We start from the raw sequence: 16,064 nt of genomic DNA on the forward strand, positions 1-16,064 counted from the left end.
AGTATGTATATGAGACAAAATAGATTTTAAAACAAAGACTGTAACAAGAGACAAAGAAAAGACCATACATAAAAATAAAGGTATCGATTAAACAAAAGGATGTGCCAATTACATATATCTCTTCATTATAGGAGCTCCTAAATACATAGAAAATATTAACAGACAGAAAGTGAGGAATTGACAATACTACAATAATTAACAAGGGATTTTAACACTTCACTTTAATCAATTAATGAATCCTGGAAGCAGATAAGCAATAAGGAAACATTGGCACTATATGATACCTTAAAGCATATGAACTTAATATATATATACAAAGAGTATTCCACCCCCGAAAATGCAGAATACACATTCTTTTCTAGTGCACATAGAGTACTCTCCATTATAGATCATATTTAGGATATGAAAGAATTCTAAATACATTGAATAAGACCGCAATCATGTTAAACATCTTTTCTGACCAAGGAAGTGAAAGGTTGTTGCTGAATCACCAAAGACACCAGGGTGCTTGGCCTCTGGAGGAGAAGAATTCAATCCGGGGCCAGAGATGAGGCTGGATCACTCAGAGCTTTTGTGTAATAAAGTTTTATTAAAGTATAAAGGAGATAGAGAAAGCTTCTGACATAGACATCAGAAGGGGGTAGAAAGAGTACCCCCTTGCTAGTCTTAGCACTGGAATTATATACTCTCAAATTAGTTATTACAGTGAATCAAAAGAATGTCTGGAGGTTGTAAAGACCTCACCAGACCTACTCCCATAATTTACAATTTGAGATAACAGAATTAGCCAGAAGGTTTTTTTTTTTTTTTTTAAGTAGACTGTCCTCAAGCAGGATACATTATTGTTATATAATCCTAAGGAATGTAGAGGGGAAAAAAAGTTTGTCCTTTCTTCCTCCTTGAGAATTCCAGACCCCTCTCTCCATGGGGACCCCTAGACTTCTTATCAACCTGCCTAGGAATTGACTCTCTCAGAAGTATTAAACTAGAAATTATTTTTTTAACAAAACTCTGGAAGAAATAATCATAGAGAGGCTAAATAACCTGCTCCTATATAACTAATGGGTCAAAGAACTGACAAAAAATACCTGAGATAAATAAAACATTAACACAATGTTACAAAATCTAGGAGACACAGCAAGAGCAGTTTTAAGAGGGAAACTAATAGTAGTAAAGGCCTACCAGAAAAACAAGAAAAATCTCAGTAAACATTCTTTCTAGGAAGAAGCAAACAATAAAGATCAGAGTGGAAATAAATGAATGAAGACTAAAAAAGAACAGAAAAGATCAATGGAACTAAAACTTGGTTATTTGAAAAGATAAACAAAAGATAAAACTTTAGGTAGACTCAAGAAGAAAAAAGAGAAAAGATTCAAGTAGATAAAATGAGAAATAAAAGAGAATTTACAATTGACACTATGGAAATAAAAAAGACTATAAGATTATTGCCAAAAATTATACACTGCTAAAATGAACAGGTTAGAAGAAATGGATAGTTTCCTAAAAATATACAATCTCCAAATACTGAATCATGAAGAAATAAAAAATACGAACAGACTAGTTACCAGTAATGAAATTGATTCAGTAATGTAAAAAACATTTTCAAGAAACAAAAGTCCAGGTTGTGACAGCTTCACAGTTGAATTCTACCAAATAGTTAAAGAACGGGTAACACCTATCCTTGCTAAACCATTACAGAAAATTAAAGAGGATGAAATGCTTCCAAACTCATTCTATGAGGCCAGCATTACTCTGACACCAAACCAAAGACATTATGAGAAAAAAAAAAATATAGGTCAATATGCCTGATCAACTGGGCTTCCCAGTTAGCTTAGTGGTAAAGAACTTGCTTGCCAATACAAGAGACAAGAGACATTGGTTCTGTCCCTGGGTTGAGAAAATCCCCTGGAGGAGGGCATGGCAACTTACTCCAGTATTCTTGCCTGGAGAATCCCATGAACAGAGGAGCCTAGTGGGCTATAGTCCATAGAGTTTCAAAGAGTCAGACACAGCTGAAGTCACTTAGCATGTATGCCTGATCAACATAGATGCAAAAATCTTCAATAAAATATCAGCAAACAAAATTCAACAATACATTAAAAGTTTCATACATCATAATCAAGTGGGATTTGTTCCATGGATGCAAATATGGTTCAACATGCAAAAGTCAGGCAATGTGATACACCACATTAACATAGTGAAAAATAAAATTCATATGGTCAATAGATGCAGAAAAATATTTTGACAAAATTCACCATGTGGTTAAGACAAAAAAATTCAACAAAGGAGGTATTTACCTCAACATAATACTTTCACACACAATCAACTCACAGCTAACATCATACTAAATGATAAGAAACTGAAAGCTTTTTGTCTAATATCAGGAACAAGACAAGGATGCCATTCTCACCACTTTTATTCAACATAGTATTGGGAGTACAGTCCCTAGCAAACAGAGAAGAAAAAAACAACAAAAAGAATCTAAATTTTAAAGAAAATCAGTAAAACTGCCACTATTTGCTGATGACATATAATATATAGAAAATGCTAAAGACTTTACAAAATAGCCAATAGAACTAATAAGTGAATTCTGAATAGTTGTGAGATACAAAATCAATATATAGAAATCTGGTGTGTTTCTACTCCCTAAAATAAACTATTGGAAAGAGATATTAAGTAAATTCCCTTTACACTTTCATTGGAAAAAAATAAAATACCTAGGAATAAGTTTAACCAGGGAGGTTTAAGACCTGTACACTGATAATCATAAGGTACTGATGTAAGAAATTGAAAAAAACACACAAACAAAAGATGAGTTATTCTGTGTTCATGTATTGGAAGCATTAACATTGCTAAAAAGTCCATACTACTCCAGACAATATACAGATTCAGTGCAATACTTATCACAATTCTAATAGCATTTTCACAGAAATAACAAACAGTTCTAATATTTGTTAAATATATGACCAAAACAATACTCACAAAAACCAAAGTTACCTTGTGAAAGAACAAAGCTGGAGGCATAATAATTCCTGATTTCAAACTATATTACAAAGCTAAGGTAATCAAAATAGCATGGTATTGATGTTAAAACAGACACATAGATCAAAAAAATGGAATAGAGAGCCCAGAAATAAGCCCACCCATATGTAGTGAATTAATTTTTGAGAAAGAAAAGAAAATTATACAATAGGGAAAGGACACTCTCTTCAATGAATGGTTTTGGGAGACACATACAAAGAATGAAACCATACAACTTCCTTAAACTATATACTAAAAAAGCCCTCAAGATTGATTATAGACTTAAATGTAAGACTTAAAACCATAAGAAACCTAGAAGAATACACCAGAGACTCTTGATGAGAAGAGTCCCTTGGACAGGAAGGAGATCAAATCAGTCAATCCTAAAGGAAACCAACCCTGAATATGCACTGGAAGGACTGATGCTGAAGCTGAAGCTCCAATACTTTGGTCACCTGATGCAAAGAGCTGACTCACTGGAAAAGACCCTGATGCTGGGAAAGAATGAAGGCAAAAGGAGAAAGGCAGCAGAGGAAGAGATGGTTAGATAGCATCACCAATTCAATGGACATGAATCTGAGCAAACTCTGGAGATAGTGGAGGACAAAAGAGCCTGGCATGCTGCAGTCCACGGGAACAAAACAGTTGGACATGACTTAGAAACTGAACAACAACAAATTTTGTATAGGGACAGATGGTTACCAGACTTACTGTTGTGACCAATTCTGTGTATGTGTGTGTGTGTGCTCAGTCGCTCAGTTGTGTCTGACTCTTTGCAGCCCCATGGACTGCCAGGCTCCTCTGTCTGTGGAATTTTCCAGGCAAGAATACTGGAGTGGGCTGTCATTCCCTACTCCAGGGGATCTTCCTGACCCAGGGATTGAACCCTGTGTCCCTTGCATCTCCTACATTGGCAGGCAGATGCTTTACCACTAGCACCACCTGGGAAGCCACGTGATATCATAATGCATGCAAATAAATCATTATATCATACACCTGAACCTACATTTCAGTAACAAAATAAATAAAAATAAAAATATTTTTACAGTATATAAAAGGAAGGAAATTTAAACACATGCTACAACATAGATGAACCTTGAGAACATTATGCTAAGTAAAATAATTCAGTAAGACTAATATTTTATTATTCTATTTATATGAATTAATACTGTAGTGGTATGCATGTAGACAGAAAATATAATGGTGGTTGTCAGGGGCTGTGGGCAGTAGGGAATGGGAAGTTGTTGTTTAATGGATGTAAAATTTCAGTTTTGCAAGATGAAAAGAGTTCTGGAGATTGGTTGTACAACAATGTGAATGTACTTAACACTACTACTTTTTAAATGGTCAAGATGGCAAACATTACCTCAAATGAAAAACAAAAAAATATATAGTAAACTTTATGTTATGTGTATTTTTATCATAATAAAAATATAAAAATACAAAACGATGAAGCACATTGCATAGCATCATGAACCTTGGAAATATTGTGCTTGGTGAAAGAATCCAGGCATGTAAGGCCATATATTGTATGATTTCATTTGTATGAAATATTCAGAATAGACAAATCCATTGAGACTGATAATAGATTAGTTGTTTCTAATGGCTGTGGTGAGGGAGGATTGAGAGTAATTGCTAATGAGTACATGGTTTCTTTTAGGAGTGGTGAAAATGTTCTGGAATTAGTGGTAACAGATGCACAATTTTGTGAACATACATTAAAATACTGAACTGTATATTAGTAAAAGGTGAATTAATGGTATATGGAGTAATTTTTAATTTAAAGAATTGGAATAACCAAAGTGTTCACAAACATACACAAATAGAGAATTAAATAGTTAAAAAAATACGGTAAGTCCATACAATAGGATTGTGTGCAGCTATTAAAAGGACATTTAGAAATGAGGACAAAGAACATGTTATATGGAAAAGTCACCAAGCTACATGGTTAAGTTAGAAAAAAATAACTACAAAAATGGTGACTATATGATCACTTTTGTGAAATGAAAGACAACAGCTATGCAAGTAGATGAAACTCTCACACAAATCTGTGTGTATGTGTATGTTTGTGCAATTATACACAAATTTATATTGTGTCCCTCTCCCACCTAGTAGTTACTGAAATGCAGCTAAAATGACCAAATTTGGATATTTTTATTTTTTATTTGATTTTTAAAATATTTTTTTGATATTTCAGAAGTATTATTTTTTTTCTAAATTTATACTATTTTATCTTTTATACTTTAATGTTTTGAATGTTTAGAGCCTATCTAGGCAGAGAGATAATAGATCTTCTTACTTCCTTTGCATTTCATAGAACTCTAAAAAATTCTTAGTGAAATATTACATCAAAAACCTGAAGTAAAACACATATTAAAAAAAATACATGTCATCTTCCTCCAAATCATTTTTATTTTTCATTTTATGAGAATGTTATAGGAACTCCATGGTTCTTACCCTTAGATTTGTAGTTAAAAACAATTAACACAGAAATCCTTTATATTTGTACAAGGAAGAGAAAAATTCTCGGCCTTAAATGAAAGCTAATTTCCAGAAGAAGCACAACGAATCAACCAACTTCTCAATTAAAAAACACTAAATGAAAACAGATTACTACTACCCAGAGGCAGATTCAGTTTTGTTCTCTGTTGTCATCTTCTAAGCTTTTGAAATTATGAAAGGAATTCAGATCTACACTACTCAAATTTGATATAATAGTCCAACTTAACAGTGCCCTCTTCTGGTGCCATGTTTCACATGCAGCTACTTGTTTAGTTGCCAGTGGTGTCTGACTCTTTGCCAGCCTATGGACTGTAGCCCCTCCAGGCTCCTCTGTCCATAGGATTCTCCAGGCAAGAATACTGGAATGGGCTGCCATTTTCTTCTTCAGCAGCTACTTAATCAATGTTAATAAAAAGGGAGGGGGGCTGAACTTGGAAAAGATGTTTGAGAAAAACCATTTTGAAACCTAGAAGTAAAAGGTTTTAGTTTTTTATTCTAATATAACAAAAATAAACAAAAATCCAGTTGTGAGTATAATGGGGGTTGACAGGGCTGGGGAGAGAGGAAAATGGGAAGTTGTTTGCAGTAGTATTGCAGTGCTAGTTGCTCAGTCATGTACAGGGATCAAACCCAGGTCTCCTGCACTGCAGGCAGATTCTTTACCATCAGAGCCACCAGGAAGATCCCAGAAAGTTGTTTAATGGGCATAAAAAATTCTGGACTTTGCTTGTACAACACTGTGAATATACTTAGCATTACTGCACTGTACACTTAAAATGGTTAAGTTGGTAAATTTTAGGTTATATGCATTTTAACACAATTAAAAATAAAAATAAATAAATCCATTTGAAGTATAAATAGTTCGGGTTGATGTCAGCAGCTCTAAGTTGAAACTGTTTTCACCTCAAGTTAAATCTTTACCATAAACCAAACCCATGTGGATTTGATACAATTTTTAATTCCATTCATTTTACTAAAATAGGCACGTGTTTCTCTTAATTTACTGAGACTATAGCTATAAGACAACTTAATTTCCACTTTAACTCTTGAAGTCTCTAATCCTTCAAGATAAAAAGATTGTGAAATGGTATGGTTTTTCCAAAAGTCATGTATGGATGTGAGAGTTGGACTATAAAGAAAACTGAGCACCGAAGAACTGATGCTTTTGAACTGTGGTGTTGGAGAAGACTCTTGAGAGTCCCTTGGACAGCAAGGAGATCAAACCAATCAATCCTAAAGGAAATCAGTCCTGAATATTCATTGGAAGGACTGATGCTGAAGCTGAAACTCCAATACTTTGGCCACCTGATGCGAAGAACTGACTCATTGGAAAAGACCCTGATGCTGGGAAAGATTGAAGGCAGGAGGAGAAGAGAACAATGAAGGATGAGATGGTTGGATGGCATCACTGACTCGATGGACATGAGTTTGAGCAAGCTCTGGGAGTTGGTGATGGACAGGGAAGCCTGGCATGCTGCAGTCCATGGGGTCACAAAGAGTCAGACACAACTGAGCAACTGAACTGAACTACTTCATTTATTTCAGGAAATAATAAAATATATATATATATATATATATATATATATATATGTATATATATGTATGTATATGCATGCATGCTCAGTCACTTCATTCATGTTTGAATCTTTGTGACTCCATGGACTGTACTCTGCCAGGTTCCTCTGTCCATGGGATTCTCCAAGCAAGAATACTGGAGAACCTGTCTGCCAATGGAGGGGACCTAAGACACTCCCCATTCAATTCCTGGGTCAGAAAGATCCCCTAGAAGAGGGCATTGTTACCTACTCCAGTATTCTTGCCTGGAGAATCCCATGGACAGAGGAGCCTGGTGGGTACAGTCCATGGGGTCACAAAGAGTTGGACATGACTGAAATAAACACACACACTCTAAGGTTTGAATTGTACAACTGGGTAGAGGTTTAACATTCACTGAAATGAAGACTAGGAAAGGAGCAAGTTTGGAGGGTCAGGGATAGACCAACTGTTCTCAAAAGGTATTATCCTACCACCCCCTGCCACTCTCCCACCCTGCCCAGGGGATATTTGAGAGTACCTGGAGACATTTCTAATTATCACACCAGGAGGCAGTTGGGGCCGGGTTAGGGGACATGCTACTGGCCGTGGTTGGCATACTGCTAAACATCCCACAATGCACAGGACAGGATCTCACCACAAAGAACGATCTGACCTCAAATGTCAATAGTGCCAATAGCAAGAAACCTTGGGTTGGAATCCTCTCTTCTGAATTTGTCCATTCTTTCTCAGCCTTTGCAGCAGGCTTCTCCTCTTCTAACCCTATTTACTCAATAGTCTGTCCTTATCAAGCACACTTCTCTTTTCTCTACATTTTCTCTTCAGAATATCACCCATAACATCAACTACCACATCTATGTTACTGACTCCCACAACTTTGTCTAGTCCCAACTGTTCTTCTAGCTCTAGAGCATTGTTTCTTTAGATTTCCCTTTACAGTTTTTCATTAACTTAGTGCTACATCTCTTGTCTTTATAAGTAGCATCTGATAGAAAACCACAGGGTCATTTATTTCACAAACTGAGTATTCAGTTTGTGCAAAGTGCAACACTAGTACTCAGAGTAAGATAGTGATGCTGATGAGAGGTAATCATGGTAATTGTTTTAAATGCATTATCCTTGTAAAGCAATTATCCATCAATTAGAAAAAAAACCTTTAATGTATTATCCCTGATTATGACAATAGTTTTACAAGGAAAAAAATATTATTTCCTGGGAAGGAAAGGTGCAAGTGTTTAACTACTTAAATACAACAGTGTTTGTAAATAGCAGAGTATTTTAAAAGTCAGTTCTATTTTGACATTAAGGATTGCACTCTCTCCATTAAAAAACACTGGAACAGAGCTGGAAAAGTGTCCATAGTCACAGGGAGGTGGATGTGAATGATGAAGGTCTAAGAAGTTTTGCCTGCCTGTTTAGTTGTGTCTGACTCTGTGAACCCATGGACTGTAGCCCCCAGGCTCCTCTGTCCATGGGATTCTCCAGGCAAGAATACTGGAGTGGGTAGCCAATCCCTTCTCCTGTAGATCTTCCCCACCCAGGAATCAAATCAGTGTCCCTGCGCTGCAGGCAGATTATCATCTGCACCCCCAGGGAATCCCTAAGACATTCTAGTAGCCTTTTATTCTAAGCCACAGTGTACCTGCTTGGGTTACTTACCATATATCACAGAATATAATACACCAGCCATAGTAAGATGAATCATTATTTTCCTTAACTGTAGAGAAGGAAAAAAATGGCAATGCAAGTATGACATACTGTCAATTGTCTGAGATTTCCTAGGTGTAGAAATATTTTTAAAAAAGATAAGCCTTCAGAGATTTCTAATTTGTTAAAATATGAAGAAAAAACCTGATCTTAGATTCTATGACATACGGTGAATTTGTTTTCCCCTTTCAAATTCCATGGTCGGTGCCTGTGTGCTATCTGCACTTCAGTCAAGTAAGACGTTTGTATATTGCTTTCTAAAGGGTCCTAGGTAATTTCATGACTCTCTTGTGCTTCTACAACTAGAACGTAAAGCTCTTAGCTTTTCAATCACCTCTTTGTTCTCCACACAAACACTCCCGCCTCCACCCGCAGTGCCTTTCCACAATCTGTGCAGATGTTGCCGTTTAAGAGTAAACCTGAATTTGTTCTAATCTTAGAATTGCATAGATATTAAAAGACTGTCCACAGATTTAGTTACACTGGGGGCGGGGGAGACATTCTATTAAATAAACGCTTCGTTTTTTTTAAGACCCATCCTCGCAGAAACGTTAAAATAGGGTGGGGTAGAGAGCGAGGGCGGAGGCAGAGAGGGGATATACGTCTCAGGATACAGGAAATACGGAAAGAGCGAAACCCAGAGGAAGCTCTTTTGCCTGGAGGGGACCCGCCGCCATCTCAGGTCTCTTGGCTTCGCCAGGGCCCACTGGAGAGAGCTGACACCCAGGTCCTATAATCCTTATGGGGGACCAACCTTGTACCTCCGGGAGATCCACGCTCCCACCTGGAAACACGCGGGAAACGAAGCCTCCAAAAAAGCGGTGCCTCCTAGCTCCACGTTGGGATTATCCAGAAGGAACCCCGAACGGAGGTAACACCACTCTCCCTTCCACACCTCCTCCAGCATCACCGGGTCTGAAGTCGCATCCACCTCCTCCGGAGAAGTAGTACAATATACTTCTTCCACCCTAAACCAGGTCAGATTCTTTCTCATTTGGGACAACCAGGCTCTCTCAAACTTAATTATGCATTTCCCCAGATCTCCTTCTCCCTTTCCCTATTCTTTTCACGATTTCAAAATTAAAAAAAAATGCAGGCGTTAAATAGCTCTTTCACAAAATATGTGGGGGTGAGTTTATGGATATTTAATAACATTAAGTAATTATTTTTAAATATATTTTTCAGTAGACATATCTGTTGATTTCCTTGAAAGTCAGTTGGGCCCAGGTGAGGGGTACAAATGTTAATGACTTGATAATTGTTAAAGCTGAGTGATATATACATGGGGATTCATTAAACTGTTCTTGCTACTTTTGTATATATTTAAAGCTTTTCCATTAAAAAAATGCCTGATTCAAGATCAATAACATCATTGTATTGACGGCCTAATTCCTATAGCCATAGCTTTGTGCCAACAGAGTATTTTAAAGTGAGCCTTCAGAGTTGTGTATTTCTGTGTATAACAGGAGAATTTAATGATTTAAAAATATATAATATGGTAAATCAAACCCAAGTACCATAATATTTGCTTGCTCAAGGTAGTCAGGAAGCTTGGGGGATGGACCTTGAGCCATCAAAGAGGAAGGGGTAACTTTGGGTGGGCCTTAAAGAATGAGTGACATCTGCCTTTGTGGAGGGGGTGGGAATGCTTTTCTGGCCTAGCTTTTCCAGAACAAAAGCCCCAAGGCAGGTTTGTGCTAGGAAGAGCTTGTCTATAATCTGAGTGTATGAGAAAAACTAGGAGGTAAGATAGTGTTGCAGGGGTTGAATATTTATGGTAAGGAGTAGGCAGTTTAATCCATAAGCAGTGGAAACCATTGAAGATTTTCAAGGAAATGGTATATTTTAGGAGTCCGGTTTTTACTATCAGGAAAACAATCTTCAATTAGATGAGCTTACAGAATGCAAAAAATAAGGTCTGACTCACAGCTCATAGATTCTTGTACTCCAAATGAGACATGGCATACTTTCTTCATTTATGCAATAAACCTTTAAAGAACTGCTGCAATGGACTAAGAATTATCCTGGGAACTGTAGGGGTTCGATAACTAAAGCACATAGGAGAGAAACAGATATTGAGTGAATCCGTCAATGATTGGTGGGATTACAGTGGCAACTAAGAAGTTCTGTACTTGGGGCTTGGTGGTAGTGCATAGGAAAAGAATGAGCTCCATTGTGCTTGAAAGCTTCACTCAATCATTTCTTAATGCCTGATTTCCCTCAGCTTTACCTGTCTGTTCAAAGGGGTAGAGTTGGGGTAAAGGGGAACCATAGGAATAGGAGTGCTTAAACAGAAAACAAAGGAGGTTGTATAGGGCAAAAAATGCAAGAAATATGTAATTTCCTCCAGTGATTCAAATCATTGAAATTATAGTAACATTTACTGAACATCTTTATGTGCCAGACACTGTTCTATAAAACTTCCTAGAGCCTATCCTCTTAATTGCTGTGCAATAGATCCCTTCTAATACTGTCTGTATAACTTTTTCAGGAATATATAACTGAAATAACTGAAATGGGGGTATGGTAGAACATAATAACTCGAGGATGCCGTGGGAAAGAGAGGAACAGTAAAATAAGAAATGATTTAACCTTATTTTAATTATTTTTCAGTCTATGAGGGATTGCAGTATGACTCCATTTCCTTGGTGTATTCGTAAAATAGTTCACTCAGTGAAGACAATGAAGATTATTGACATTGCCACCCTGCTTTTTCTGATGTCCTACACCAGGAAGTTGTGATTTTTAAGGTAATCTCTTTACCGCTGCTGCTACTGCTAAGTCACTTCAGTTGTGTCCGACTCTGTGCGACCCCATAGACAGCAGCCCACCAGGCTCTGCCGTCCCTGGGATTCTCCAGGCAAGAACACTGGAGTGGGTTGCCATTTCCTTCTCCAATGCATGAAAGTGAAAAGTGAAAGTGAAGTCGCTCAGTCGTGTCCGACTCTTTGCGACCCCATGGACCGCAGCCCACCAGGCTCCTCTGTCCATGGGATTTTCCAGGCAAGAATAGTGGAGTGGGTTGCCATTTCCTTCTCCGAATCTCTTTACTGAAAACTTATTAAAGAAGGAGGAGAAATAAGAGTTGATTATAACACATTAAAATAGTTAGCCAAACAAAAAGCTAGCACCAATGATAAATTGAAACCATTTTCTACATTATACGAAAACATATATTCCATATAATAATAATGCTATCTATAAGCTGTTTTGTTATATTCACTCCTAATTACCTTATAGTTTCTTGTATCATGGAGAAATGTATCTTTTAAACCACATTTTCAGATTATTGCTGGTAAATGGGAATGTGATTGATATTGTAACATACTGATTTTATATGCTGTGAACTTTCTGATTTATATTTGTTCTAATATTTGTAGATTTTTTGTATTGTCTGTTAATTAATTATATTGTAAATAATGGAAATTTCTTCCTTTCCAATATTTATTTTTTAATTAGTCTTACTGTGTTAGCTAGGATCTTTGGTATAACGAAATATAGTAGCAGTGATAGTGGATTCTTTTGCTCCTGAATTTACAAGGGAATTTTTATAAATGTTTCACCATTTTTAGTAAATTTTCTTTGTCAGGTTATATAAGTTCCTTTATATTCTTAGTTTTCTAAGAGCTTTTATTATGGATGAGTATGGAGCTTCTTCTCCAAATACTGATCACATGGAGTTTTTTCTCCATTAACAAGACACTGAAACTATGTGATAAATTACAGTATTCAGTTTTCTAATATATTTCTTGCTTCTGGTTTCATCAGGCCTTACCATTGAATATTCTGTCTCTTATTTTAATAACTTTTCCTTTTATTTTCTTTTTGTTTGCTCTTTTTCTAATTTATTTGGACCATTAACTCAGTAATTTTAAATCTTCTTTCCTAAAGTAATTTATTACCATAAGTTTTCTACTATGTACTACTTTAGAAGAATTTCATAGGTTTTTATATGGAGTATTTTTATTATTATTCAATTATTATTTTATAATTGCTCTTAAGATTTATTTTTGACTCATGAGTTATTTGGATTTTTTAAATTTATAAACATGGATCTCTTTTTTAGAAATCATACTGCTAAATGATTAATCCAATTACAGTTAACTTCATTTTATTTTCTATTTAAAAATATTTAATGTTTTTTATTCTGGTAACAAAAAGCAAAATTATACACTGGCTCCTCATCTCGATAGATTTCAGCAATATAAAACTTTTCCTTTCATTAAATACATAGGAAAACTGTGATTATGCTGTTCTTTGATGGAGTTATTGCTGATATTTATACTTGTGGTTTTAAATCTTTTATTTTGATCTAATTCTACATCTAAAGAAAAATTGTGAGAATATTACAAAGAACTCCCATACACTCTTTATCCAGGTTCACCAATTACCATTTTGCCATGTTTGCTTTATAATTTTCTTTTTCTGTTTCTCCCTCTCATTCCCCTTTTCTCTTTTCCCTTTATTGTTGTCTACCTCCCCTGCCCCTTAGCCTGTCTTCTACCTCCCCCTCTTCCTGTCTCCTTCTCTCTCTTTGAACTGTTTAACAGTAACTTGGAGACTTCAAGCTCTTTTACTTGTAAATACTTCGGTGTATATTTTCTCAGAATAATACCTTTTTCTTATATAATCTCAGTACCTGTATCAAAATAGAAATTGGACCTTGTTCCAGCTTTTTGTTTCATAAACCTTTATTGTCAAGATTATCCACTCATACTTATTGAAAAAGGGATGACTTTGGGAGAACATATATTTCAAATGGACAATGTAAGCTCTATTATAGTTCTTTTTCTCCTAGCTTTATTGAAATATATTTGACATATAACAGTGTAAGTTTTAAGTGCACAGTACAGTGTGATGATTTGCTAAATGTATATATTACAAAATGATTACCCACAATAAGATTAGGTAAGACATCAATCATATAATAGAATTAATATTTTTTTGTGTGTTGAGAACTTGTAAGATCTACTGTCCTAGCAACTTTTAAGTATACAATACAGAATTGTTAACTATACTCACTATACTATAGTATTAACTATGCTATAACTATAGTTATGTAACTATATATTGATACTATAACTATAGTGTTGTAGTATAATGTACATCATGCTGTAGATTAGCTCCTCAGAATTTATTCCTGTAACAACTGAAACTTTATATCCTTTGACCACAGTTATACATTTCTCCTACTGTCCCATCCCTGGAAACCACCAATCTACTCTTGTTTCTATGAGTTCAGTTTTTTTTTTTTTTTTTTAGATTCCATGTATAAGTAAGAGCATTCAGTATTTATCTTTTTCTGTCTGACTTACTTCATTTAGCCTGATACCCTCAAGGTTTATCCACTATGTCATAATTCCCTTCTTCTTATAGCTAAATAATGTTCCTGTGTGTGTGTATCACATTTTCTTTGTCTGTTAATCTGTCAGTGACACTTAGATTGTTTCCACATCTTGCTTATTGTAAAGAATGATGCAGTAAAACTGGGATTGCAAGTATCTTGTGATCGTGACTTAATTTCCTCAGACATACCCAGAAGTGGAATTGCTGGATCATATGGTAGTTCTATTTTTAATTTTTTGAGGAACCTCCATACTGTTTTCCATAGTAGATATTTCTCTTCACATTCCCATCAAGGAATATGCAAGGGTTCACTTTTCTCAATATCATCACAGGCATTTTTTATCTCCTGTCTTTGTTAATAGCCATTCTAAAAAGTGGGAGATATCTCACTGTGGCTTTGATTTCCTTTTCCTTAATGATTAATGATGTTTAGTACCTTTTCACATACCTGTTGGCGATCTGTATGTATTTGGGTAAATGTCTATTTAGGTCTTTTGCACCTTTTTCAATTAGATTATTTGTTTTTCTGATATTGAGTTGTATGAATCCCTTATATATTTTGGATATTTCTTATCAGATATGTGTTTTAAAATGTTTTTCCCCATTCCACAGATTGCTTTTTCATTTTGCTGTGCAGAAGCTTTTTAGTTTGATGTAGTCCCATTTGTTTATTTTTTGCTTTTGTTGCTTGTGCTTTGGGTGTCATATCCAAAAAATCATTGCAAAGAAAAATGTCAAGAAGCTTTTTTCCTGTTTGTTTCTAGGAATTTTAAGTCTTTAAGTCTTTCCTTTAAGTCTTTAATCTATTTTGAATTAATCTTTGCCAGTGGTGTAAGATTGGGCTCCAGTTTTATTCTTTTTCATGTGAATATTGTTTTCTCAGCATTATTTATGAAATAGACTATCTTTTCTCCATTAAGTACTCTTGAATCCCTTGTCAAACATTAGTTGACTGTATATGCAACGTTTTATTCTGGACTCTCAATTCTGTTCCAAGGTCTATGTGTCTGTTTTTATGTCTGCACCATGCTCTTTTGACTACTAAAGCTTTGTAGTATATCATAAATTAGTGTTCCAGTATTATTATCTAGACCATATTGCACTTTGGCCAGTTTGTTCCAATAATGTGTTTTATAGCTATTTTATTTTCTTGATCAGAGTTTCAATCGAGGATAATGTGCTGCATTTAGTTTCCATGTTTCTTCAGTTTTCTTTAACCTGGAACAGTTCAACCTTTCTTTGTCTCTGATGACAATGACAGTTTAAAGATTTCTGGACAATTGTAGACAATTGTTTTATAGGTTGTTCCTAAACTTAAATCTGTGTGCCCATTCCTTATTATTGTATTTAGATTATGGATTTTGGCAGGAATGTCAGAGAAGTAATGTATTGTTCTCAGGGCAGCATATCAATGGCACATAATGCTGATTTGACCCCTTAGAAGAAATGTTAACCTTGATTACTTGGTTAAGATGATGTTTACTAGATTAATCCACTCTTAAGTTTCCATTTTCTGCTTTATATTTAATAAATTTGCTTGGGGTACTTTTAAACTGTGTAGGTATCCTATTCCTTATCAAACTAAAATACTGGCTTTAATATCCGTTGATAATTCTTGACTGAAACAATTATTACCCTAATGGCTGCATAATGGTCATTTTGTTTCTTTTTGGCTGCACTGGGTCTTTGTTGCTTTTGCATGGGCTTTCTCTAGTTGAGGTGAGCGGGAGCTACTCTTCATTGCAGCGCCTGGGCTTCTCACTGCTGTGGGTTCTCTTGTTGCAGAGCACAGGCTCTAGGCTCATGGGCTTCAGTGGTTGTGGCACACAGGCTCAGTAGTTGTAGCTCTCGGGCCCTAGAGCTCATGGGCTTCACTAGTAGCGGTACACGGGCTCGGTAGTTGAATCTTGTGGGCTTTAGAGCATGGGCTCAGT

At 35.7% G+C, this 16,064-nt stretch overlaps 1 protein-coding gene across 4 annotated transcripts in view; it reads left to right on the forward strand.

Moving 5' to 3' along the window:
• Nucleotides 1-9,379: 9,379 nt before the first annotated feature.
• Nucleotides 9,380-16,064, forward strand: part of NBDY (negative regulator of P-body association) — a 90,028-nt gene continuing 83,343 nt past the window's right edge. For 2 of the 4 annotated variants that reach the window (XR_011486614.1, XR_011486615.1), the window contains exon 1: nt 11,400-11,534. Coding sequence is in view for 1 of the 4 variants with exons in the window: in XM_070464625.1 (XP_070320726.1) it covers nt 9,526-9,732 (207 nt within the window). In the remaining 3 variants the exon portion in view is untranslated. Of the gene's footprint in view, nt 9,762-11,397; nt 11,535-16,064 lie in introns of those variants that run through there. The other 2 variants (XR_011486613.1, XM_070464625.1) reach the window with 2 other exon arrangements.

This window comes from Odocoileus virginianus, unplaced genomic scaffold, assembly GCF_023699985.2.
Source record: "Odocoileus virginianus isolate 20LAN1187 ecotype Illinois unplaced genomic scaffold, Ovbor_1.2 Unplaced_Contig_35, whole genome shotgun sequence".
NCBI lineage: Eukaryota > Metazoa > Chordata > Mammalia > Artiodactyla > Cervidae > Odocoileus > Odocoileus virginianus.